Source organism: Cnephaeus nilssonii (assembly GCF_951640355.1).
Source record: "Cnephaeus nilssonii genome assembly, chromosome: 14".
Classification (NCBI taxonomy): Eukaryota; Metazoa; Chordata; class Mammalia; order Chiroptera; family Vespertilionidae; genus Cnephaeus; species Cnephaeus nilssonii.
This window is the reverse complement of record NC_137085.1, coordinates 29,048,018-29,072,072: the sequence shown is the minus strand read 5'-3', so window position 1 is coordinate 29,072,072 and position 24,055 is coordinate 29,048,018. Positions and strand designations below refer to the sequence as shown.

The 24,055-nt window shown below is 51.1% G+C and overlaps 3 protein-coding genes across 5 annotated transcripts in view; 1 reads left to right on the top strand and 2 right to left on the bottom strand.

The window, feature by feature from the left end:
• TLN1 (talin 1) overlaps positions 1 to 8,158 on the bottom strand; it is a 30,870-nt gene extending 22,712 nt beyond the window's left edge. For both annotated transcript variants that reach the window (XM_079790645.1, XM_079790646.1), the window contains exons 1-7: positions 7,845 to 8,158; positions 2,253 to 2,415; positions 1,912 to 2,009; positions 1,531 to 1,660; positions 1,290 to 1,442; positions 887 to 1,029; positions 668 to 795 (exon numbers count right to left, since the gene is read on the bottom strand). In XM_079790645.1, the coding sequence (XP_079646771.1) occupies positions 668 to 795; positions 887 to 1,029; positions 1,290 to 1,442; positions 1,531 to 1,660; positions 1,912 to 2,009; positions 2,253 to 2,382 (782 nt within the window). In that variant the 5' untranslated portion in view covers positions 2,383 to 2,415; positions 7,845 to 8,158. The remainder of the gene's footprint in view (positions 1 to 667; positions 796 to 886; positions 1,030 to 1,289; positions 1,443 to 1,530; positions 1,661 to 1,911; positions 2,010 to 2,252; positions 2,416 to 7,844) is intronic.
• A 146-nt stretch (positions 8,159 to 8,304) lies between these two features.
• Positions 8,305 to 12,053, top strand: CREB3 (cAMP responsive element binding protein 3). 2 transcript variants are annotated; one of them, XM_079790656.1, is made up of 10 exons: positions 8,305 to 8,441; positions 8,522 to 8,659; positions 8,746 to 8,893; positions 8,968 to 9,035; positions 9,150 to 9,239; positions 10,006 to 10,088; positions 10,221 to 10,289; positions 11,194 to 11,281; positions 11,373 to 11,457; positions 11,538 to 12,053. In XM_079790656.1, exons 2-10 carry the CDS (start codon positions 8,531 to 8,533, stop codon positions 11,840 to 11,842), a joined length of 1,065 nt encoding a protein of 354 aa, XP_079646782.1. In that variant the 5' UTR covers positions 8,305 to 8,441; positions 8,522 to 8,530; the 3' UTR covers positions 11,843 to 12,053. The 2 variants fall into 2 exon arrangements, with proteins under 2 accessions (XP_079646782.1, XP_079646781.1); XM_079790655.1 differs by having other exon boundaries at positions 8,306 to 8,441; positions 10,006 to 10,112.
• Positions 12,054 to 12,124: 71 nt separating this feature from the next.
• On the bottom strand, positions 12,125 to 23,760 carry GBA2 (glucosylceramidase beta 2). The gene is made up of 17 exons (XM_079790652.1): positions 23,303 to 23,760; positions 20,051 to 20,142; positions 19,643 to 19,758; positions 16,646 to 16,864; positions 15,872 to 16,111; positions 15,534 to 15,636; positions 15,238 to 15,391; positions 15,022 to 15,147; positions 14,653 to 14,825; positions 14,315 to 14,419; positions 14,021 to 14,128; positions 13,772 to 13,923; positions 13,553 to 13,659; positions 13,261 to 13,403; positions 13,064 to 13,179; positions 12,785 to 12,976; positions 12,125 to 12,493 (listed from the first exon to the last, which is right to left on the bottom strand). The coding sequence occupies exons 1-17, from the start codon at positions 23,635 to 23,637 to the stop codon at positions 12,218 to 12,220; spliced, it is 2,757 nt and encodes a 918-aa protein (XP_079646778.1). The 5' UTR covers positions 23,638 to 23,760; the 3' UTR covers positions 12,125 to 12,217.
• Between the last annotated feature and the right edge of the window lie 295 nt (positions 23,761 to 24,055).

The following is a 24,055-nucleotide window of genomic DNA, read 5'->3' as shown; positions in this document are numbered from 1 at the left end:
GGGCCATGACTGTGGGCCTAGGGGTGTGAGGAGATGTCTAGGACAGTGTTAGCTTTAAGGAGAAGGAAGACTCTGAGGGAACAGAGTCCGAATTGTTCCTGAAATCGAGGTGACGGAGCATTAGCTCTTGAATGCAGCCTGTGTCTCTCCCTACAGGGAAAGGGGCTGAGGGAACTCGAGTTGGAGGCTCCGTCCCTGAGGGAAAGAGGGTCAAGAGCATGATTTCAGGGAGCCAGGAGCAGAAGGCGATCACTAGGATGACCATACCTGTAGGAAGCTGAGGAGGCGCCGCCCAACTCTACATTCTGGGCAACACCAGAGGATGAAGACTGGAGACTTTTTAAAGCTAATGTTCCCGATGAGTAAAAATGTACCCTATGTTTCCCTCTGGCTACTGCAGTAGAATTCTCCAGAGACTCTCAAGAAAGCTATATGCCTACTTCAGACATACACAGCAGGGGAAGAGATCTGAACTATATTCATATTCCACATGGGGCCAGGAAGGAGACAAATGGCTGATAGAAGCTAAAAGGGTACCCATGTGGTCAAACCCTGGCACCTCAGGAGAGAAAGTGGGGTGAGAAGGCCTGGGATGGAGACAGACTATTGGGGCCACAAAGGCAGGGAGTCCTGGGCGCTGACGGGGGGTGGAATGTGAGTCACTCACTCAAGGAAGCCCGCCTTGTGCTTCTGCTCATTGTGGGGCCCAAACTGGATCTGGCATTGGAAACCAGCAAACTCGCAGGCCTTGTCAAAGGAGACAGGGTGGGAGCCATTCAGGATATCATCTCGTGCCTGGCGAGCAGAGGGAAAGGAGGTGAATGTTGTGTGCCCCTCACTGTCCCCTCTCCCGCCCTCCACTGCCCCAGGCAAGTCCTCTCCACACCTGCACATAGAGAAGGTTCAGCTGTACAGGGTCCCGGGAGTCCACGTTCTGGTCTGAGTAGAAGAACTTCCTCCGCAGCAGAAGCGTCTCGTTCTCCTCCACGCCTTGTTCCCTCAGTGTGCGGCCGTGGTCCAGCCAGTTCACTGGGACACAGAGTCTGCTCAGTGCCGAGCCCCATGGCCCCTGTGCTCTCTCTGGCTTTTTGTCTGTTCATTTCTTCATTTCCTACTTTCTCTCGCTCATAGGCTAAGTTCTGTGAGTATAGGACTTTGTTTGATTACTGATGCATCCCCAGTGTCTAAAACAGTGCTTGCAAAAGCAGGTGTTCAATAAATAAAAATAAATGGCTGACCCCTGCCACCCTGACCATTTCTAGGGCCCCCTGTTTTCTACTTCTGCTTACACTCATCATCTGTGTGCAATTTCTGCTTTAGTTTCTCCATCTTCTTTTCATCTCGTAGCAGTGTCTTGTCCTTTCGTAAGGTGCCTGTCACCTCCTCCTTTTTCTCTTCCATCAGCTCTCGAACCAGAGAATATTCGTCATGGTTGGTGATGCCTGGAGGAGGGAGAGGAGGAGGGAGGGGTAGGTAGCTGCGTCTTTTGCCAGAGTTGGAGCCTCCCTCCTGAGCCCTCAGCCCCCTTACCGATACGGGCACAGATAGTCATGAGCATATCCGTGACGGTCTTAGAGTCATCCACCATGATAGTCTTCACAGTCCCATCCAGCATGCGGATCTTCAGGGGCCTCTGCTTCTTCCTGTACTCCATGGTGTCCTGTTGGGGCAGGAATAGGAGATAGGGGCCCGCTTGAAGCTAGAGGCATTACTTCCTTTTAACACGGCCAGAGGGAGGAAAGATTACAAGAAGGACTAGAATGGCTCACTCAAAAGCAGGGTATTATGACTGCTTGTTATAGAAAGCATGGGAGGGATCAGAGACAACAGATGTGAGTGCTGAAAATAGGAGGCGGAACCAGGAAGTTGATGGAAGAGGATGTTGGTGATCCTTGATGAAGTGATACTCACCCCATTTCGGAGCATGTAGTAATCCAAAGCTTTCCCGGCCTCCAGCCATATACCCTTTTTGGGGTCATCATCTGACAGAAACAGCCCAAAGTCGCTGGCTAAAAGAGAGGATGGATCACCTCAGACTTATGAGGACCCCAAAGTGGCTGAATGGCTGCATCGTTGCCCTCACTATTTCCTCAGGGACTCCGGGCTAACAGGGGAGGGCGGGAACCATGGAGCATAGACCTGAGGGGTGAGTAGCCTGAGGGAGCAACAGGGTCATCCCTCAAGGCCAAGAGCCTGGGAACACAGAAGGGACCGAGCAATCCTGCCCCGGCCACATGGGTAATCAGACTCACGCGGGCCAGCTGGTGCCTCTGGAATACGTTCACGGATCATGCGACAAGCATCGTACACCATGGTGGACGGCTCGAACTGCATCGTCTTCACCACATTCCCAATGCTGATCTTCAGCGAAAGCGCAACCATGGTGGCAGCTTCTCTTCTCCAGCCTGGCTACACCTGGCCCACGGCATCAGGGTGTTAGGACACCCTCACAGGAGGAGAGAAGGTCTCCCACATGGAGTCCCAGGGAGGGGTGTTTTTGAAAGGGACTCACCAAAACAGATAGTAATGAGGCTGTTTTTGTTTTATTTAATAACTTTAAAGAGTGAAAGATTAGTTATATCAAAAGGACCAGTCCTAACCCTCTAAGACATCTGAAGGAGAAGCTGGTGTGCAAGGTGCAAGAGCAGGTCTGGAATTCCATGTTACCTGGGACAGCGCCCTGTCCTCACCACTAGAATCTGTGCCTCCTTTCTTTCAAGTGTCTCTCTCTTGCTCCTTTCCCAGCCCGACTCTGCCTTGTTTTCATCGTTTTCCTGGTTCAGTCTTTTTCTGTCTGTCTCACATGGAATCCTGCTTGCTGGCTTTTCCCTGTCTGGGATTTTCAGAGCTCTGCCCTGACTCATCATGTGACCTTCTCTCTCACAGCGTCAGCTTCCTTCTCTACAACGTGAAGATGTTATATTAGATAATTCCGAAGGGCTTTTGAAGCCTGCAAACACTGGCTCTGGCTAGTCTGGCAGGAAGACCAAATACTGGCTGTTCAAGCCACCTAGACGCACTCCTGTCCCAGCTTTCCTCTAACGAGAGATGTTCAAGGAGCTTTGCCCATATTTGGCTTCCCTGGCAATCAAGCTAGAATAGTGACCCTCTAATCCAAAGGGATCTCAGAAATTATCTAATCAACTCTCCAACTTTGCAGAAAAAATCAGACCCTGTTGAAGAAGGGTGGGGGGGGGGGGCAGTTTCAAGGCAGGTCAGAGAAAGAGCCCGGTTCTTCTAATCCAGTCTCTGCTCCTTCTAAGTCAACACATCCTCACAACCCCTCCTACACTCTCCTCTTCAGCAAGTCCTCCTCAGACTCTCCCTCCGTCTCCGCTCCCTCCCCGATGGTATTTTCAGTGCTTCTCAGGATACTAGTCCCAACCTGCCCGCCACCGCCCTCCTGGCACCAATTCTTAGTGGGCTGGAGGAGCCACTAGAGGCGGCAGGTGGCGCACAGTGCACGGGAAGGGAAGACAAGTCTGCCTGGCAGCTGATGATGTGACCCAGCTCCGTGAGGGGATTGGCTTCTTGACTGAGCACATCCAGGCTGCCCGGTCACCTCCTGGTAAACGGCTAGCCCCAAGTGGGATAGCAGGATTAGGGGCAAAGTTGGAAGCAGAATTAGGTGTTGGGATACAGAAGACAGCTGAGTACCAGAGAAGTTGGGAAGGGGTATATCTTTTGGGGTGAAGAAGTTAGAAAGGATGGGATGTAGGGGACTGAAAATTTAGGTAGAAATAGGAGACAAGGAAGGGCCTGGGTTAGGGTCTAATGGACCATTTTGACATCCTCAATAGCCGAGAGTCTCAAAAGAGAGGAAGCCACGGCTCGCTCTCTCTTTACTGCCAAACAAGAGAGCACCCTCCCAGTCTCCCCAGTTCCAGCTCTCTGCCCACCTCCCCATTCCTCGGGCACTTCTCCCAGTAGGTGGACAGACCTGGATGTGGGGTCTCTGGAGGATTGGAGCGAAGCTGGTGGAGGAGTCAGAGGAGCCGAGGGCAAGACTGAAAGGACCCTCCACCCAAAGCTGAAATTGCACATCTCCCCCCCATTTCCTCCGGACATATGGGCACCCCCTTCTTCCTCAAGTACGGAAACCTCTGGTGAGACCCCGATAAGGGAGTTGAGTCATGCCTACCCCTACTCTCAGGCTGGTCCTGAGTGGACATCCACATAGTTACAAGAGGGTGGGGAGGAAAGGGAACGGAGGAGTGAATTGAGGGTGATGAGGGCATAGAACAAGGCCCCTGGAAGTATACCTAGTTCCTGCTCTGGCCTGAGAACTTTCTTACCCTTTCCATGTTTTATGGAGGAACAGCAACAACACCCCCTCCTCCTCATGTCCCCCTCCCAGGGAACTCCTCCTCCCTCAAGACATTCCTAAGATACATTCCAGAGGAGTTGGGCAATTGGAGTGGAGGGGGGGGCGGGAGGGAATGGAGGACAGGAGGTCAAATCCCAGCAAGGAATGGAATGTAAGTATACTGGGGATAAGGAATTTGGGGCACATGGAGAATACAGTCCGAGCAGATACCCACAAACAGACGTGCAGAAAGACAGGGAGGGGGTTACAGAGAGGGACAAAGGGAGAGAGAAAGCTAAAGACAGAGTCAGAATGGAAGAGGGTTGGGGGAGTAACACTCAGTCTGTTACCAAATTTGGCTTCTGAGTCCGCAACCGCGAGGAGGGGGAGTGGTGAGGGTTGTGGGTGAGACTGACATATCCGGCCTCAAGTTGCTGGAGGCTCATTTAGGGCTGGACTGGGCAGCTAAAGGTCTGGACCTGACCTCTCCCAACACAGCCTCTCCTCACCTTTACCCTTATCCAGGCACATTCATTCTCCCCAAATATACCCCAAAAGAGCCTATGCACAGAGCTTTCTCCCACAAAGCTACTTACACTGTCTCTAGACACACATTATCTCCAGCACACAGCCCCTGCACAGATCCCATCACAACCACATTATCTTCCCATAAAGACCTCATGCCACACACACAGCTTCCCCACAAACACACCTCTATCAGCAAGCACAACTGTCGCCCCACATCTCTTCTCCCATTATGTAGATATTCTCCCTCCATTCACCCAGCAAGCATTTCTGAAGTCCCGTTGTAGGGAAGACCCTGGGAACCAAGAGTAAGCCCTACCTAGTTTTTGCTCTCACGGGGCTCCCAGTCAGATTAGTGGATAAGTTAAGCACAGAATTGTTATTAGAGGGCAGGATGTGGTCAAAGCCAAGAGGTGTGTGCTCAGGGGAGGATGCCTTTAGGTTAGGGAAGGAGGACCAAAAAGACTCCATGAGAAATGTCCTTAGAAGTTAGGATTTAAAAAAATAAAGGTAATATAAAAATAACAGTGATCTATCTTTTTATTTACTATATGTCCATTGCTTGGTATACATAATTTCATTCAATCCTTACAACAACCCTGCAAGGTAGGTGTCATTATTTCCATTTTTACAGATTATAAAACTGAGGTTCAAAGACGTGAAACACGTGTTCAAGGTTACTTGTCCAAAGTCACACACCTAAGTTGTGAAGCCACGATCCGAACCCAGGTCTCTCTGACTCCAAAGCCCAAGCTCTCCACTATACCAGCCGCCGATGAGTCAGGGGTAGCATTCCAGGCAGAGAGAATAGCATAAGCAAAAGGTGAAGAAGCAGGAAATCACGTAGGAGCATTCAGGGAAGTGAGTAGACAGGCTGGCTGAAGCACAGGGTACCTGCAAGGGAGCAGTGACGGGGAAGTCAGGGTTAGATGACAAGGCCACGGAGGACTAGAGAGAAGTATGAGGGATGTGACCTACTGGAGGGTAGCAGGCGGCTCAGGGAGGCTGTGAGTAGAGAAGGGAAACAGCAGGGCTGGGCTTTAGAAAAACAACTCTGGCAGTTACCTTGGAGATTAGAAACTAGACACTGCGTTTGCACAAGTGAGATGTAATGAAGCCAGAGATAGAATAGTGGAGAGAAGGATGTCACTCATTAGAAAGTTTAAGAGGCAGAACAGACAGGACCTGATGACAGTATGTTCTGTCAACCACCAGGGACCAGAACCCAAAGGGCCTGGCTTCTTGTCATTAAAAGCCAGCCACTCAGTAGCTGGGGCAGCTGGAGTTTCGGTGAGAAACTGGGAAGGGGGAAAGGAAGGATCAGGCTGAGCTGGGAATGTGAAGATGAGGCTGTGGTTAGGGGATGTGGTTAGGCTGCGGGGAAAAGGGGACCGGGATGTGGTTAGTTAGTACTAGGTAGGGGCAGAAGGTTAGTGCACTGTGCCAGATGGGTACTAGACTTATTGGTGTGATCACTTTGCAAGGTATATAAATGCCTAAACACCCGGTTGCACACCTGAAATTAATACATGCCAACTGTAATTTAAAATAAAAATCAAAAGCATGTGCATACCTCCTCTTAAAATTAAAAAAAGAAAAAAAAAAAAGAAGGGATGGGGTTAGTGAGTGTATCGGGCTGGAAATGGGGAAGACAAGGTATAGAGGAAGGCTGGGGAAGAGGGTAGTTGGATAATCAGTCACCGGATCAGGCTGGGAGAAGGGGAAGAATAATTATGTCCCTGGTGGACAGTGGCTAAATCAGGGAGTGATGAAGTGAGGTCAGAGGCTAGGCCAGGCTACAGAAGGCTGAGAAGAGATGGGGCTGTGGTCAGTGGCTAAATTAGGCTGGGATGGAGGAAGAGTGAAGGGACACTGGCAGTGTCTAAGTAAAGCTGGAGTTGTGGAGGGGGGATGGGATGCAGCCAGGGACTGGGTCAGACTGAGTAAGGGATAGTGCTATGGTCAGTGACAGGGTCATGCTGGGAGTGACTTGGGGGTGTGGTCAGTGGCCTGGCTGGGCGTGGGATCTGCAAGACCCAGTTTCCTCTTTGGGTCTCATTTCCTCTTTTCTGTTTGGGGAGTGGGGGAAGGGGATCTACAACTAGACCAAGAAATTAAGGAGGCTCAGAATCAGGGGATGGCACATAGCATGGACCAGGGTTACTTGCTAGTTCTGTTGGGCTGGGTGTCGGGTATTCAGCAGATGACTAAGAAGTATGCAGATGAATGAGTGAGTGCAAATGGTGGGAGAGCGCTATGAAATGATGGGAAAGCTCAGATTTGGAACTGTCAATTCCTTAAATTTTACTTCCCTCAGGTCATCTACCCTGACCTCAACCACAACCCCTAGAACTGACCCTAATTCCTAACATTAACCTTGACCCTCATTTGTTTCCTGTTTCCCAAAACCGGCTTTGACATTCATCCCTTTCCTGACCCATCCCTCCACTATTTAGTCCTAAAACTGACCATGCCAATGGTCCTCTAATCCCTAAAAACTGAATTTCTAGCCAATTCCTGTTGTTGACCCTGAACGCTGACTTACGCTGGCCATCCTAGAAAACAAAATAATGACCTTAATCCAAACTTTACATACATCCAACCGACCTGACACACTAGGAACTCTAAATTTTTAACCCGGGCTCTATAACTTATAAAGTAACCTTGATTCCTAAACGCAATTCCACCTAATCCCAGGTTCACCCAAAGCTTTCCTACCCACACACTCGCTATCAGCAAACCTCAAAGCCGATCCCCGCCCTGCACCTCACTGTCACCCCACTCGCCATCCTCCCCGAAACTTATCCGAGTCAGAGGATTGCTCCCAGAAGGGCCTGGCTCCCGCAAAAGGGTCTCCTTTAAATTCCGAGCCCAAGCCAAAATAGACTGGACGCTGACCTCTCCCAGCCCCGAAACAGGAGGCGCAGGAGAGTCAGGGGCCCCGCCCGCCCGCCTCCCGGGCCTGGCCTCGCGGCCCCACCCAAGAGCTCCCGCTCGGCCCGGTCGGACGTACCTGCGCTGCCTGGCTTACGCCCCGCCCGCCGGCCCGCTAGCCGGCTCGATCTCCCGGTGACTCTCGAGATCCGGCCTCGCCCTCCCTTCGGCACTCTCTAGGCCACTTCCGTCCCCGGAACGTCCCCCACCCGTGGGCGGCGCCCTGGGCCCGCGCTCTATGGTTGCGGGTGCTGCAGGAAGCTGCTCTGGCTCCAGCTCTCGATGCTCGGGATCCCACCGAAGAGCGGCCACCTCTCCCAGCAGGAAGCAAGGGTGCGGCGCAACCCGGGGGGGAAGCGCTCGAACTGCGCCCGAGTTCCCCTTTAGTCTCTGATCCTCCGTTTCCTTAGCCGGGGGCGAGGGCGGAGCCAGGGGCCCAGAATGCCCGCCCTCGGGGTGTGAGGAGGCGGCGGGGACGTCCCCTCGATTTGCATAGCTCCCGGGACGTGGCGCCGCACGGAGCCCACTTCCGCGTTACCGGGAACTTCAAGTCCCGGAATGCCTCGGGGCTCTGCGCGTCACTTCCGCTGTGTTGGAAGCTGTGGATAATCCAGACCGGGAGGCGGAAAGCCGGCTGAGGAGGGAGTAGCGGATAGGTGGGGCCGTCCGACCGTCGGTGGGTACTGTGCATGGGATTCGGGGTTGGGGCCCGGTGGAGGGGTGAACTCCTGTGTTTATGTCCATTTTTTCCGGTAGATTTCCCATATGGAGCTGGCGTTGGACCCGGGTGAACAGGACCTGCTGGGCTTCCTGCTAGAGGGAAGCGGAGATTTGGGGGCGGCGCCCGATGAGGTCTTGGAGGCTCCACTGGACTGGGAGTTGCCGCTTTCCGAGGTGGGTGGGGGCTCTGAGTCCGGTTGGGGTGTTCATGGGGCGTGGGTGGTGATAGGTCAAGGACTGTTCATTTGAACCCTGTGCAGGCACTGAGCGATTGGGACGTAGAGGATTTCCTGAGCTCCCTGCCGAGTCCCACAGCATTGAACATTTTCAGCAACTCTAATAATCCCTGTCTTGTCCACCATGACCACACCTACTCTCTCTCACAAGAACATGTTTCCATAGATCTAGGTGAGCATGAAAGAGTAATGTTTGGGGGGAAGGAGAGGATTCATGGGCCTGGCTATTCACTTTCCTCTTTGCAGCTAGTGGGAGCTGTGGAAAAGAGGGGATCCCGATGACTCCACTACACGTGGAGGACCCGGCAGAGCAGGTACTGAATTTGATTTACAGGAGGATTATTCCCACATTGCAGAGGTGGGGCCGGATTCCTCATTCCTCTCTGACATCCCCTTGCTCCTCTGCTGCCCACCTTTCCTAACCCCAGGAGATTGTTGGGCTGATACTGACAGATGAGGAAAAGAGGCTATTGGAGCAGGAGGGGCTTACTCTGCCCGAAACACTGCCTCTCACTAAGGTAGGACTTCCATTGGGTTCAGTAAAGGCTGGAGGGGGGTTGTGAGTCCCAAGTTCGCCAGTTCTGTTAATTTTATCAGTAACTTGAAAAAGGACTGAAGTGAGAAACTTAGCAAATTTGCTGATATTAGGAAACTGGGGGATGTAGTTAATATGCTAGCTAGATGCAGGGGCAGATCCTGGTTTTGTGGAGCTTACACCAATTTCCGTGTTCTCTTTGAAAGAGAATTCAAAAGTGTTAGTGCATTAGTAGTATTATGGCTACTAAGAAGTTGAATGGGGTTTGGAGGCTATATCCATAGAGGTATTGCCTTTAGAAGGGCAGTTCCTATCTTGTTCTTCATTATACTGGCCACACCACTTCTTAGTGTCCAGTTTTGAGCCCAGATATTAAAAGGATGTGGTCTATTCTGAGATAAATGAGTTAAATTCTTGCCCAGATTAACTGAGGAAATATTGAGTGCCTCAAAATAGCTAAGGCCCATGTAATTTGTTCTGTATGGCCCCAGAGACTAGGTATTAGGTAAGTGCAATGGATGGAAGGCAGGTGTTGGCTCAGGATAAGGGAGATGTTTAATTAATAAAATTGTTAAAAATGGTCTGGCTTGTGAGGGTGTTAACAGCTGGTCCTTGGAGGCATTCAGCCAGAACTGAAGTGCCTATTGGTAAGGGAAGCTGTAGAAGGGATTCCTGCATTGGGAAGATGATTGAACTCGGTTACCTTCCAACTCTTTGATCTGAGACCCCCTTTCCTTGTATTATCTCAGATGGAGGAACAAGTTCTGAAACGAGTGCGGAGGAAGATTCGAAATAAAAAGTCTGCTCAGGAGAGCCGCAGGAAGAAGAAGGTGTATGTGGGGGGTTTAGAGAGCAGGTATAACGGGAGAGGGACTCTGGGGTTGGGGGAACAAGTAGTTGAAAGTGGGAGGTCTTTTGAAGAGAGGATACAGGCCATATCCCCACATCCCTGTTCTTCCCTCAGGGTCTTGAAATACACAGCCCAGAATCTGGAGCTACAGAACAAAGTACAGATCCTGGAGGAACAGAATCTGTAAGCACCTCTCTATAACATCACCCCCTTTTCCTGCCGTCTCACATTTTTCCTGCTCCACACTTGATTTCCAACCGGCCAGCTCCCACATGCAAGGTCTGATTCTTTGCCCTTATTTGGTTTCTGATTCTAAGAAGTTCACAGTAATGGGGAATAAATTCACACATAACAAAGGATAAGTATCAAGAAAGACAAGAGAGCCCGGCTGGAGTGGTTCAGTGGTTGAGTGTCGACCAATGAACCAGGTCACAGTTTGATACCTGTTCAGGGCACATTCCCAGGTTGTGGGTTTGATCCCCAGGGTGGGGCATACAGGAGGCAGCCAATCAGTGATTCTCTCTCATCATGGATGTTTCTCTCTCCCTCTCTGAAATCAGTAAGAATATATTTTTTAAAAAGAGAGTAAGAAAAACCTCATGGGCAGATGACATTTAATAATAGATAAGATTCTGGGAGTTGGGGTTGGGGGTATAAATGGGGAGGAGCATTTTAGGGAGAGAACACAGCATAGTTCAGTTTGGCTGGAACCCTAACATAGGTGAGTTGGGCCAGAACGTAGAGAATCTAGACTGCCTGGTGAGTGTTATGTGTGTAGCTAATTAGGCAGTGTAGAACCACTGACTATTTGCTAAGGAGTTTAAGTCAGGGCAGGGCAGAGGTGTGTTATTTGTTTTAATGAGGAACTTTAGTCATTTTGTCCACAGAGAGGAGGAAGTCTTTTGCAAAAATAGGACATAAAGAGAATTACTGTTTTTAAGTCGCTCTCATGTATTCAGGAGGTATACATGTTATTAAATTTAAATTTTTAGAGGATCTAGTGCACAGATGGAGGGGTGGCCTTAACAGAAAGGTTTCATTGTATCTCAGGTGCCAGGCTAGGGCTGCTAACTGTTCCATCTTCTAGGTCCCTCCTGGATCAGCTGAGGAGACTCCAGGCCATGGTGATTCAGATCTCTAACAAAACCAGCAGCAGCAGCAGCACCTGTGTCCTGGTAAGGATGGTGATGAAAGGAGATCCTTCTTCCAGGTGCAGGGATGGGTGCAATCCAGAGCTCTTCATCATTTCCTTTTCTTGTGTTCCAGGTCCTACTGTTCTCCTTCTGTCTCGCCCTTGCACCTGCTATGTACTCCTCTGGCACCAGGGGGAGCCTGCCAGCTGAGCATGGAGGTGAGGGGCTTGAGGATAATATTATGGGTGAACTAGTGGGAGAAGCCTGGCCTGCTTCTAAAGAGTCTTTTTCTTCTCAGTATTATCCCGCCAGCTTCGTGCCCTCCCTCATCAGCTGGAGCTGTCTGTCCTGCAGTCGGAGGTACCAAAGGATAGCTCAGACCATGAGCTCCAGGCTCCTGGCAACTCTTGCTGCCTGCCCTCCCACATGCCTCAGGCTCCTGGCACAGAGCCTCCTCTGAAATTGCCACTCCCCGATCCCTTTTCAAAGTTCGCCTGCCTGGGTCCCATCCTTCCCCTGCATGCAAATCTCACAAGAGAAGAGGGATGGCTCCCTGCGCACAGCCCCGTATCTGTTATCTTGCAGGGCAGATACTCAGGCTAGATGAAAATTAATAAGAGAAGGCTACTTTTAGCTTCTGTGCCCTGTCAGGATGCCTTAGGGCTCAAACACACCACACTTGCCATCTTTCTGGGTCCTTTATTTGTACCCATGTATGTCTATCACCCCCATGAATGGACCTGGGGGAATCAACTGACCTTGAACATTTCATGCAGTGAGGGGACGGGATGAGGAAATAAATAAGTGATTCTGATGCTTGGGTTACCTTCAACTCCTTTCCTGGTGTGGTTGGGTGGGGAGAAGGGAGAGGGGGCATGATTGTCCTAGTGGCTCAGGGTTGCAGAAGACTGGGTGATAGGGAAGAGCAAATGCCAGGTGGGATTTATGTTAGCGCCTTCCTCCCATAGTTCAGGGGGCTCACTCTGGACTTGGGTTTGCCATGACTTCCTTTGGTCCGAGTTTAGACCCCGTGCTTAGTCCTGTGCCCTGTTCAGCTATTGGTCTGGAGGCCTTTTTATGTTGCTGCTGCAGGGCCAGCTGCATGGCCCAGATGCTCAGTGGCCGCATGTAGGCCAGAGAGCGGAACACTCGCTTTTGGCAGTATGCCTCAGGTGTCTGGAAGCCCAGGCCCAGGCGCTCCCACACAGTACGGTAGCAGCCTTCAGCTGTCTGGAAGCCCTCCCAAGTCAGGCCCTGTAGGGAGAGATGGCAGTCACATTAGTTGGCACCCCCTGCATGGTCTCTTTAACTGGACAGATGGAGGCAATGGGGTCTCTGCCCTCAGGCAGTTCCCAGCTAATGGGGGAGATAAATTTAACCCACAGGCAGGTGACTGAAGGCAAGAGATGGAATGCATGCCAGGGAAAAGATGGAGGCTTTCTAGGTGAATAGATGGCATGGGTTAGGCAGTACAAATAACTGAGGGCTAAGGAAGTGCAGGGCCATGAGACAGATGGTGGAGAGATGGGGAAGACAGTGCATTACCTCCTGGATCATGGTGGCTGCCAGCCCATAGACCACGCCCACCCAGACTTCATCAGACTGGACACTGGATCTATCAGGGACACCCTGGGGCTGCATCCCATTCACAGCCCCCATGGTCCCTCCTGCAAAGGCCTGGACATTGAATTCAAAGATAGTTTGGAGAGCACGAACCACGTGTTGGGTAGGAAATACCTAGAGGGGCAAAGGCAGAAACACGGTCTCTTAAACTTGCTTCTTCCAAGAAAAACCCACCTGGTTCCTCTTCCTAGTCTCTCTCACCTCAGTTTCTCCTTCTCCTAGGCCACTAGCCCTCAGGAACCACTGGCCAGCACACTGGTCAGACATGATGCTACAGGATTGAGGCTGAGAGCTGCAATCATAATTGTAATAGCGGCCTGGAGTGGAGGAAGGGCAAAAGTAAGTCTCTTTGTGTTCCCATAGCTGCCTTAAGACTCCTTAGGAATACCCCAACTCACCATTCCATAGCAGTCTCTCATAGGCTTGCTGGCCCCGGCTAAGGATGGAAGAAAACTTATCTTGAATGTCCTTTGTCCCACACAGAGAAGCCATCTGGACCATCACAGCCACAGCTGCCAGCCACAGTCCTCCACAATAAGCACTGATCAGGAAAATGGGTTCAGGGGTCACACTGGCAGCTCCAGCCATTCCCATGCTATATAACAGGCAACGAGTCACCCTTCCTTGGACCCACAATCCCTTAGTGCTTAGTTGCCATCTCAGGCCCCCTGTAAATCCCTGTCCCCCAACCTGGGGCCTGTGGTGACCCAAGCATCATAGGTCTGGTCTGCATAGCCTCCATTTTCAATGAGTCCATCTTGGTCCTTGTCAAACTTCATTTCAGACTCCATCACGGCCTAGAGAGGGACCAAGATAGGGAAGACCTAGAGCCTAAGGAAAGACAGCAGCCAGCTATCTGTCCCCAACCAGTCATGCTCCTGGACTGGCCACTGTACATGTATCCCTTACCAGACACACAGGCCACATGTCCCTCAGGAAGCCCTGGTCCCCCGTCAGGTAATAGTCCCGATAAACCTGCAGCACAAACTTCAAATTCAGGTCCTTCCAGTCAGCAGTGTCATGGATCACATACGCATTGACCCGGAGCCATGGCTCGTCATCTGCAGGAGGGAAGGGAACCTGGCTTATCTGCGTTGGTGGTAGGGTAGAGGGTGCAAAAGTTGAGGGAAGCAGACCTTGAGGGGGAAGGACTTTTACCTGGGTCCCCAATATCATGGGGGATGACGTTCCTCCTTTTCACAGGTGCCATTACCCCACTCATCAGGTACTGTCGACATGTCAGGTCTTCCCCAAGTGTGGCCAGAGCTGGGGGAGCAAACATACAAGTTGTGCGGGGGAGAGAATGGGCAGTCGTGGGGTGGTGTAGAGCTGTGGGTGTGACCCCAGAAGGAAACCAGTAAACAGGGTATAGGTATATTTTGGGGCGAAAAGACAATGTGAGGGACCACAAAGGTTCAAGGGTCGCAGAAGAGGCACAAAAGAGACCCTCACCCATGTCATACTGCAGGCTGAGCTCGAGTTTGGGCCATAGCATGATGAGGGCGAAGGAAGCGTAGAAGTGGACATCATATGTGTTGTACATGCGATATTCCTGTCCTGGAGGAATGAGGGATACACACTGTTGCCAGAATTCCTCTTGGTATTCCCCTCCCTACTTAGCTTGTCCTCTGGAGTTGGGGGTGGGGCACTGTCACGCTCTATACCTGCCAGTTACCCCTCATCCCAACCAATGACCTGGCCAGGCAACACTTACCGTCCTGCCTGGTGGTAGGGCACTAACTGGCCTCACAGATACGGCCTGCCATACTATGGCCACCAGCAGCCCGTACCTTCAAGGTAGCCAAATCGACCATACTCCGTGAGGAGGGGGCGGAGCTGACACATGCTCCCTCCCAGCTCCTCCGGTAGGGAGTCCTCAGGAACTTCCAGCCATACTGTGCCTCCATCAGCCAGGAAGTATAGTTCATTGAAGAGTGCAGATTTGTACCAGGCAGGCAAGGACCTGGGGAGTCAGGAGGGAGTGGTCTAGTAAGTGTGGCCCTCCCAGGAAAGGAAGGACTCTGGGGTTCAGTTGAGTGGGGGCACCAAGTGAAGCCCAGCTCAACTCTGCTGCCTTTGGTGGGTGGAGAGTGAATTAAGGAGTCCTAATTGGAGTGTGAGTGCCTGGGAGAAAGGGGAGGGATGGGCCCCATTGACACCTGTCATCCAATACTGGGCTCTGCCAAGCTGCGATCCTCTCTTCCCAGTCTGCGTATTGGCACAGTGCATAGTGACTGAGGGCGGGTGCTGCATCACCATCTGAGCCAAAGAACCTTGTGTATCGCCTGGGGTGAGAAGAAAGGGGAGGGATAAGAACATGGGCTCCAGGTCAGACCCTACCACCTTGGATCCCTATACTCTCTCTGTCCCCTCACCTGTAGTAGACCTGGCCCTGAGCTCCAAACATGATTCTGGGCATGTCCCAGGCCAGTGAGAACTCCAGGCGGCACCGGCCTCGAGGTGGCAGCTTACTCGTAACACACACAGCCCCAGCGATGCCTACCCCTTTCTGCGAGAGGGTGCTTCGACCTGAGAGAAGCACAGAAACCTCCTTCATCCCCAAGGATCCCAAAGATGGGAGCAAGGCCAATTCATTACCAGGCCTCCCACCCTGCTCTCAAGACAGGGACAACCTCTTTCCCACCACCTCCCTGTTAGACCCCCCCATTACCAGCAGGGGAGTCCAGCTGTCCATCCTGAAGTAGATCCTGCCACACCTGCTGCCCAGTGCCGTCAGGGTCAAAAGCTGTGATGTGGGTTACCGTCGTGTCTGCCTGTTAAAGGGCCAAACGCTGTGAAGGGAAGCTCTAAAGAATGCTGGCTTCCAAATTGCTCTAGCTCTTGTTACATATTCCCACCTCCTCCAAGTTCCACAGGCTTATGGGCTGTGGTGAGAGTGGGACTCAGGAGTTTAGGAAATGAAGACCATGGTGGGATGGGGTGGGCTCTGGGGCCGGCTGGGAGTAGGGGTTTGGGTTAAGGTATAGTACAGGACAGGCTGCTCCATACCGTGAGTCGTGCAGCCACAGCCATCGTGTAGGGATTTGGAAGGGTTGGATGATGCAGCAGCAGCCCCCGTATGGTCTCCCCATTACGCTCCAGACAGAAGGGCTCATTCCACAAACCCCCTGAGGCATCGTCCCCACCTCCCAGTCCATTCCGCATGGAGAACATGATGGACACATCCAGGGCTTCATCGCCTTCATTTTCCACATCCCACACAAAGACTCCTACAGGCAGACTGCTGTCCTGGGAGCAAGAGATCAGACTCAGATGGTCCGAGTGTGGCTCCTCCTGGGCCCACTCCCCATGATCAAGCCTCGTACCAAGGACCTGACTCAAATACTCCCAATATATTCTTTTTTTAAAATGTTTTTTTTTAAATTGATTTCAAAGAAAGGAGAGGAGAGGGAGATAGAACCATTGATAAGAGAGAAACATCAATCAGCTGCCTCCTGCATGCCCCCTACCAGGGATCAAGCCTGCAACTTGGGCATGTGCCCTGACTGGGAATCCAACCAGTGGACTCCTGCTGCATGGGCGATGCTGAACTTACTGAGCCACATCGCCTGGGCCTCCCAAAATATTCTTGATTTCCACTAACATCTCCCCATATTCCCAGGCAGGCAATCTACCAGGAGACAGAAGACCAGTTGGGCAGTGGTCCTGGAAACCCAGTATGATGTTCATGCTCCAACCCCTTTCACAGGTCATGGAATTTCCAGCAGAGACAGATCCCAGGGAAGGGAGGACAATGGAGGAAACACAGAGGGGGAATCTCACCTGGTAGTCATGGGGCAAGATGGGTGTGATCTGGCGGCAGGTGAGGGTGACATTCTGGCCAGGAAGCTGATAGACAGTCCAGGCTCGGGGATAGAGGGCATGGTAGAATGCGAAGAACCCACACAGGCCCCAGTTCCAGCTGCGCAAGACACTGGGGCGCTCCACGGACAGGACTTGCTGGTACACAGTCTGTCCTTCCCGACGCAAGCACACTGTGAACTAAACCAAGAAAGAAGAGAGGCTAGAACCTGGTGATCCACAGGCACTTCACACTAGTCTCCCTCTCTTCAAAGTAGCTCCTCTGTTTCCAGAGCCTGCAATGGTTACCATTGCGTCACAGCCTCACTCACCCCCAGGCCTTTCCCCCAAGCTCAGTGAGTCACCACCAAGTCTGGCCTCCTTCTCCACCTATCTCCCAGACTTCCTCTCCCTTCTCACCACTGTGGTCTTCTTGCCGTAAGCCAGGCCCTCACCATCTCTGCTTTTACCCTCTATCCCTACTCATCTGGGTATCATGATCTTTCTTATAGACAAATCAAGATATGTTAGTCCGTGTTTATGTTCCAGTGACTCCCCATGGCCTTCAGACTAAACTCTTCTACCTGGATTTCAAGACCTTGATCTGGCCTGTCCCTGCTCATTAGACTCACTACCCGTTGAAGCGCCTATATTCTGGTCATATCAAATACTCTATGCCTGGAGCACACTACATTTCCTCCATGCCTTTGCCCATGCTCATTCTAAATCTGGTGAAACGCCCCCGTCCTTTTAGGCTGAGGCCAAATGCCATCTCTTCTCTTCAATCGTTGAGTCATTCTGTGTATCCCCCTATGCCTCTAAGACGTGACAATGTGTTCATTGACATTCTGACTCTGACTGCTCCATGGGTTGAGGGCAGGGACCCTCTAGTTCCCTGAGGTCCCCTTCTCCAGCTCTGACTCCCAGTCAGGCAGGCAGAGGTGGCATGAGTAGGAAGAGAAGGGCAAAGCCTGCAGCAGTGTCCCTTTGTGCTCAGTGTCTCTCTCATTTTGGCATTGATGTGGTCTCCCAGTGTCTATTTCCTCAAAGGCCCCTAATAAAAATTCCCCTAGTAAAAATTTAAGCTTGCCCGGCCGGTGTGGCTCAGTGGTTGAGTGTCAACCTATGAACCAGGCGGTCATGGTTCAATTCCTAGTCAGGGCACAAACCTGGGTTGCGGGCTTGATCCCCAGTGTGGGGTATGCAGGAGGCAGCTGATCAGTGCTCTCTCATTATTGATGTTTCTATCTCTTTCTCTCCCTCTCCCTTCCTCTATAAAATCAATAATATATATATATATTTTTTAAATTTAAGCTTTGCCTGGCCGGGTGGTTCAGTTAGTAGGGGTAGCATCCCATACACCAAAAAGGTTGCAGGTTCAATTCAGTCAGGGCACATACCTAGGTCACCAGTTCAATCTCTGGTTGGCACATATAGGAGACAACCAATCAATGTTTCTCTCCCTGTACCCTTTTCTCTAAAAAAATCAATAAAAATATGCCCTCAGGTGAGAACTTGGAAAAAAAAAAGATTTAAGCTTCTGGAGGTTAGGGCTATGAAGGGTTGATCGCTCTTCCCTTGGTGCAGAGTATGTCTGATATTTTTAAGCATATATATAAAATAGTTTTATGTTTTTTTGTAATAGTAGATAATGGTTAAGACCATGGCTCTTTTTAAAAAATATGTATTTTTATTGATGTCAGAGAGGAAGGGAGAGGGAGACAGAGAGAGAGATAGAAGCATCAATGATGAGAGAGAATAATCGATAGGCTGCCTTCTACACGTCCCACACTGGGGATCAAATCTGCAACCCGGGCATGTGCCCTGATCAGGAATCGAACCATGACCTCCTGTTTCATAGGTTCATAGGTTCGGCACTCAAACACTGAACCACAAAGGCTGGGCAAGACCACGGGCTCTTAACCACAGAGGGAACTGAATCCAGTGCTTCCCTTTACCAGCCCATATGATCTTGGGCACGTTACTAAACTTCTTTAGATCTTAGTTTCCTCTTTTGTAAACGGGTATAATAATACACTGACCTTATAGGATTGTCTTTAAGTATTAAATATTACACAAAAATTCTAACACATGTTAAGCATGCAATAATTACTTTAACTGTAGAGTCATGATTCTGGAAGGCATTCCCCTTGGGATACCTGAGTGATGAGCCAGAAAGGAAGCTTGGGACCATTGGGCAGGGTTGGTAAAACTAACTAGGAAGGGCACTGTCATTAATTGGACTCAACGTCTGCTAGTCATTTCTCCTTTGAAGATGAGCTGAAGCTGAAGGCATCCCTTAGACAGGAAATAGGAACTTGGTGGACAACTCAACATGAGAGGTCACTAGAGAGAGATGATGAAAAGTAGATCACATGCCTCTGGCAATCTCAGCCCAGGAAGGAACAGAGGGAAAAGAAGCAAAGCTTCAGAAAAGGGAAGAAGGCTAGAAATCTGCGTTGGGAGATGAGGGGCTTCCCAGGCCCTCAGCCAGAGAGACCAGAAGAGTGATCACCAGCAGAGGAGCTGGCCTCTGGCTGAGGGCTGGCAAATCAGGGTGAGCAGCTGGTGCTTTCTATGCATCTGTTTTCCTCATGCATTTGCAGACATTGGTTTTGTTTTCCCTTCTGGTCCTACCATGTGTTCTTTCAACCAGGTGAAGTGCTCTGGGAATTCTCTGCACTCTGTCGCTGAGTACTGGCTCAGCTAGTGGAGCTGGGCAGCACGTAGGCAGGAGGCATTATTAGAGAAATGGAGGGCACAGAGGTGCCAGGGCTGTCAACTCTTTCAAGGAACGTGTACTCTGTGAGTGTCTCATTCCTATAGTACACAGGGCTGGGCACACAGAAAGCATCCTAAAAGGACTTATTGGACTGAACCATTTACACATCTGCCTGCCACATCCTACACTGGCCAAGAGGCCCTTCCTGGCGTGGGGAGGTACTGTCTTGGCCCTCTCCTCCACCACCTGGCTCTTACTTGGTCAGCAATGACTGTCCGGTGCTGGTACATTCCAGGATTAAGCTGCCAACGACAGAACTGGCCTCTCCAGCCTCGGGTTATAGTGCCTCCCCCGATGCCACCCAAGGGACAACCTAGAAAGAGAATCAGGACCATTACTAGGGTAATGGGTAGAGGGAAGCAAGCCCATTTCTCACTTTCTAGACTATGGAGATGGGTTCCTCTAAAAACCATGGGAATATGAAATCAACATGTACACTTTAACTTACACAATGTTATATGTCAATTATATCAATAAAGCTGGGGGGGGGGCCCTAAGGGATGGGGCAGTGAAGCTTGCCTAAGTGGAAACATCTTTGCCTCACTCTGTGCCCTCTCTGGAGGCTGCGCCCGCTCTGAACAGGGCAGAGCTGGGGTGGGGCTCACCATAGATCTGTCTCAGGGGTACACAGTTGATGAGGTCGATGAAAGGTTTCTTCTTCTCCACCTGAGTCTTCCGGTACCACCACTGCAAGTACCTGAGGAGCAAGAGGCAGTGTGAATGGAAGGGTTGTGGGCAGTGCCTTCCTGGCTGCAGTCACCTACCTCTTTCTGGACACCCAGCTGTGATTTCCCATCACATGTTCTAGGGATCCAACACCTTTGCTCCCAAACCTCCTCCTTTCAACTCTACAGAACAAGGTCCCCTCATCTTCCCAGTCCCCAGCTTACAGTGTGGGACTGTCTTTGTTTCTTTTCTCTCTTCTCCTCAGGAGCTTTCTGATCTTTCCTCACCTCTAACTCCACTGCCACTGCTTTACTTACCCCGGCAGCTTTTGTCCGAGGTGTTGAAAGGGCCAGTTATGATTTCTAAGCTGTAAGCTTTGTGGTTTTGCTCTCTTGTAATATCCCAGTAAAGTCTTAAAAAAACCTCCACATTTCCCTGGGCTTGTCACAGCTCTGTGTCCCATAGGCAAATGATTCTGTTTGAGATTCAATGACATCTGTCCTAGACCATCTTCTAATCTTACTTTCTTGCAACCCCTGCCCTGCAAGTCTCTCTCCCAATTCTACTCCCTACCCAGCCATTTTATATTCACTATTCAAGCGCAACACTTACAACCATGCACTTGTGTAAGTAACCCTTCTGAGCCTCAGTTGCCTCATCTGCCTGCCCTACCAAACTACCCACCTCATGGAATGAGCAAATGACATACTAGGTAGGAAAGCCATAAAGTGGAATACCTGTGTCAGGTATGATCATTACTTGTACATACACTATCTCAATTCCCAATCAGATGCTGTCTTGTTATTTCAGTGTTCCTCACGTGAGTCTCACATACTTCTAAGTTCCTTGGGGAAAGGGACAGTGACAAAGACTAGTTGATTATTATTCATTGCTTCAAGCACAGGGCAGGGCACATGGTCTGCAGTCAATGAATATTTGCTGAATTTACATATGATTGTACAAACAGTGAGGCATAAGAGAGATGAACACAGACAGGAGCAAGGGGAGGAGAAATGTGCATAAAGAATAGGGAAGCTACATTCCGGGGGGTAGGAGGAAAGGGAGGGAAGACAAAGGATGAGATGATGGGAAGGCAGATGATCCTTCCTGAAAACTTAGAGGAAACTGGACTCTGAAACTAGAGGCCAGAAAGGATTGGTGAAGGGAAAGAGAGTGCAGTGGGCATTAGGGCAATGAGGAAGAAATGCAAGATGTGAGGATAGGCAGCACAAAGGAGTATCTAGTATAGGACTGGCACTCAAATATTTATCTCCTAGGTTTCTCCCATTCCCTGAATTTAGCAGCCGACCATTCTTGACCTATTTGGCCTTTTCCATAATTTCAGCCCCAACTTAAGAATTATCACTCAGAATTCTTCCTTGTCTCACCCCTGCATTCTCCCCAGTGCAAGACCTCATCCCATTCCAAAAGCCTGTGTCAATGGCCTGCACCCTATCCTGACATGGGAAGCCAAGGTCCAGGGGCCTGAGCATAGCGTCAGGCCTCTGATTCAGCTCATACATAGGGACAGAGGGGTAGGATACCCACCTGCTCTTTTTTTAAATCCTCACCTGAGGATATGTTTTTATTGATTTTAAAGGGGAAAGGAGAGATAAAGAGATAGAAACATCGATGAGAAACATCTTTAAAGAGAGAGGAAGAGAAAGAGAGAGTGGGAGAAACATCAATGCTATATGTGTCCCGACTAAGTATGTACCCTGACTGGGAATTGAACCTGCACCCTTTTGGTGTATAGGATAAATACTCCAACCACTGAGCCACCATCTGTTCTTGACCTCAATGTCCCCACCACATGCACCCCAAAGTGCTTCTCTTAGCACCTTAGCTCGGAGACCCACCCCCTCCCAAATAAAACAACATTGTGTCTACATTCTATTTTGACACAAAGGTTGAGCTAGGGATGATTGTTCTCTGGTGCTTACCACCCACAGTTACTAGCAAAGGAGAGGCATACCTAGACGGCAGACCCTTCCCACTACCCAGGGCTGGGGTTAGGTAAATGGACTCCCCACCCCAACCCCAAAGCACTGAATGGGAAAGGAAAGGATCCATTTATTTATTTATTTATTTATTAAAATCCTCACCTGAGGATATATTTTTTCATTGATTCTAGAGAAAGAGGAAAGGATGGGGGATGGAGGAAGGGAGGGAGAGAGGGGGAGAGAAAAAACAACACATCGATGTGAGAGAAACATCCATCAGTTGCCTCATGCACGGGCCCTGACTGGGAATTCAACCCTCGACCTTTCGGTGAACGGGTCGTCACTCTAACCATTGAGCAAACCAGCCAGGGTAGGGAAGCATGTCAGGGCTGGGTTTCACAGCCTTCAAGCCTCCCTCCATGGCTCTGTGTTTACTGTAGAATGACTCAGGATGACCTGCTTTTTGCCCTCACATCCACCTGTTCCTGTTAATAGGTCTTGGTCTCTCATCTCTAGTTTTTTAATTCGGTGGGTATATGGAGGGATCTAGAGGAGTTCTACAGCCAGAGTAAGCTCTTCGGATGTCTGCAATCCGTGGGTAGGGAGTGCGGGGGCGAGAGAGACACCAGGGCAGGCTCTGGAGGGCTATTCCTAAGAGCTCTGGGGACACCTATGGCAGTGCCTCTCTGATCACAGGGCCAGCCTACCTCAGAGTGGAGTGAACAGCACCCCTCATCACCCTCTCAGGACTGAGAGAGCAGGCAGCTTTGGAACTAAAGCGTGCTGGGTGCTGGACTGTAATGTGGTGTGCCTAAGTGAGGTACTGAGAATACTCAGCTGCTCAGGGGCTTCTGAGACCCACCCCCTGCCAAATAAAACAACATTGTGTCAGCACCTCAGCAGCCACACTATCCTTTCCTATCCTACCACAACAGAGAGCTAACTCCAAAGACCAATCATTGGAAAGGAGGGAGTATGTGAGAGGGAGCTGAACGGGAAAGGCTGGCTGCAGGCCTAGATGTTTCTGCTCGTTCCTACTAAAAGGCGGGTTACTGGGAGTAAAGGGTTGCAACAAGATGTGACCTGGTCTTACTCTTCAAAATCAAGGCTTAGAATATGTTGGGGATAAAGGCCACTTGACTGGGACAAGGCACATACCTGCTTTCTCACCCCTTCCCCCTTCTGCTGGAAGTCTTGTGCTGGAACAAAGTGAAGCCTGCGGTGCTCCAGGCAGTGAGATCTACTCACCTCAAGCCCATGCCCAGATGCTTTATCAGGTTGCTTAGGGAGATGTCATTGGCATTAAAGGGTTTCCTCTTCTCAGCAAACTCGTGAGCCAAGCAGATGCGCCAGCCAAAGGAAGGCACCTGGTAGCCCTTAGCTTTCCCCTCGTAGGAAGCCATCAGCTGCCCAGGGTCCTCCGGGTTGCTGGAGCCCAACTCATTTTGGGATGGACTGTCCTCGGGGCTCTCGCAGTCAGTAACCTGCACAGCCTCAGCGTCTCGGGTATCTTTAGGGCAGTAAACCCGTGGATCCCCTTTGGCACAGCTGGTCTGCTCCGAGGCGGGGACTCCGGTTCCCATGCTCCCTGGATCCTGGGTCCCCACGACCTCGGTGGCCCCAGGTCCCGCGCCTTCGGATACAAAGTATCTCGCCAAACAAGTGCAGAAGCGGGTGCCGATTGTGGTTAGGTGCCGTCCTGGAGGGTGGGCCGCTGGGGGAAGCTGCGGTGAGCAGGTGTCTCCGTGTAACCCGGGAGCGGCGGCGGCAGCTGCGGCGGCGGCGACAGCAGTGAAGCCACCTCGAGCTCCCCGTCGTCGTCTCTCCGGGGCCTGGGCGGGAAGGGTCGGGCCTCGTCGTCATTGGGCCGCGATGATGAGCTAGCCCGGCCAAAGGGCGACTACTGGGCCAGCGGGAAGGGGAGGGGCCGGCCCGCGAGGCACCGCCCCCGGGAGGCCTGGGCGCGCGCGGCCGCCTCCGCCTCGTCCCCGGGCCGCGGCC

Excerpts from the sequence above, each read along its gene's own strand:
- GBA2 (XM_079790652.1), bottom strand. The coding sequence starts at position 23,637 with ATGGGAACCGGAGTCCCCGCCTCGGAGCAGACCAGCTGTGCCAAAGGG. Across the intron at positions 14,420-14,652 it reads TCGATTTGGCTACCTTGAAG|GACAGGAATATCGCATGTAC; the intron begins GTACGGGCTGCT and ends TCATTCCTCCAG. Across the intron at positions 13,660-13,771 it reads ACATGTGGCCTGTGTGTCTG|GCCGTGATGGAGTCTGAAAT; the intron begins GTAAGGGATACA and ends GTCCCTCTCTAG.
- CREB3 (XM_079790655.1), top strand. The coding sequence starts at position 8,531 with ATGGAGCTGGCGTTGGACCCGGGTGAACAGGACCTGCTGGGCTTCCTG. Across the intron at positions 10,113-10,220 it reads GTGGGGGGTTTAGAGAGCAG|GGTCTTGAAATACACAGCCC; the intron begins GTATAACGGGAG and ends TTCTTCCCTCAG. Across the intron at positions 11,458-11,537 it reads CCTGCCAGCTGAGCATGGAG|TATTATCCCGCCAGCTTCGT; the intron begins GTGAGGGGCTTG and ends TTTTCTTCTCAG.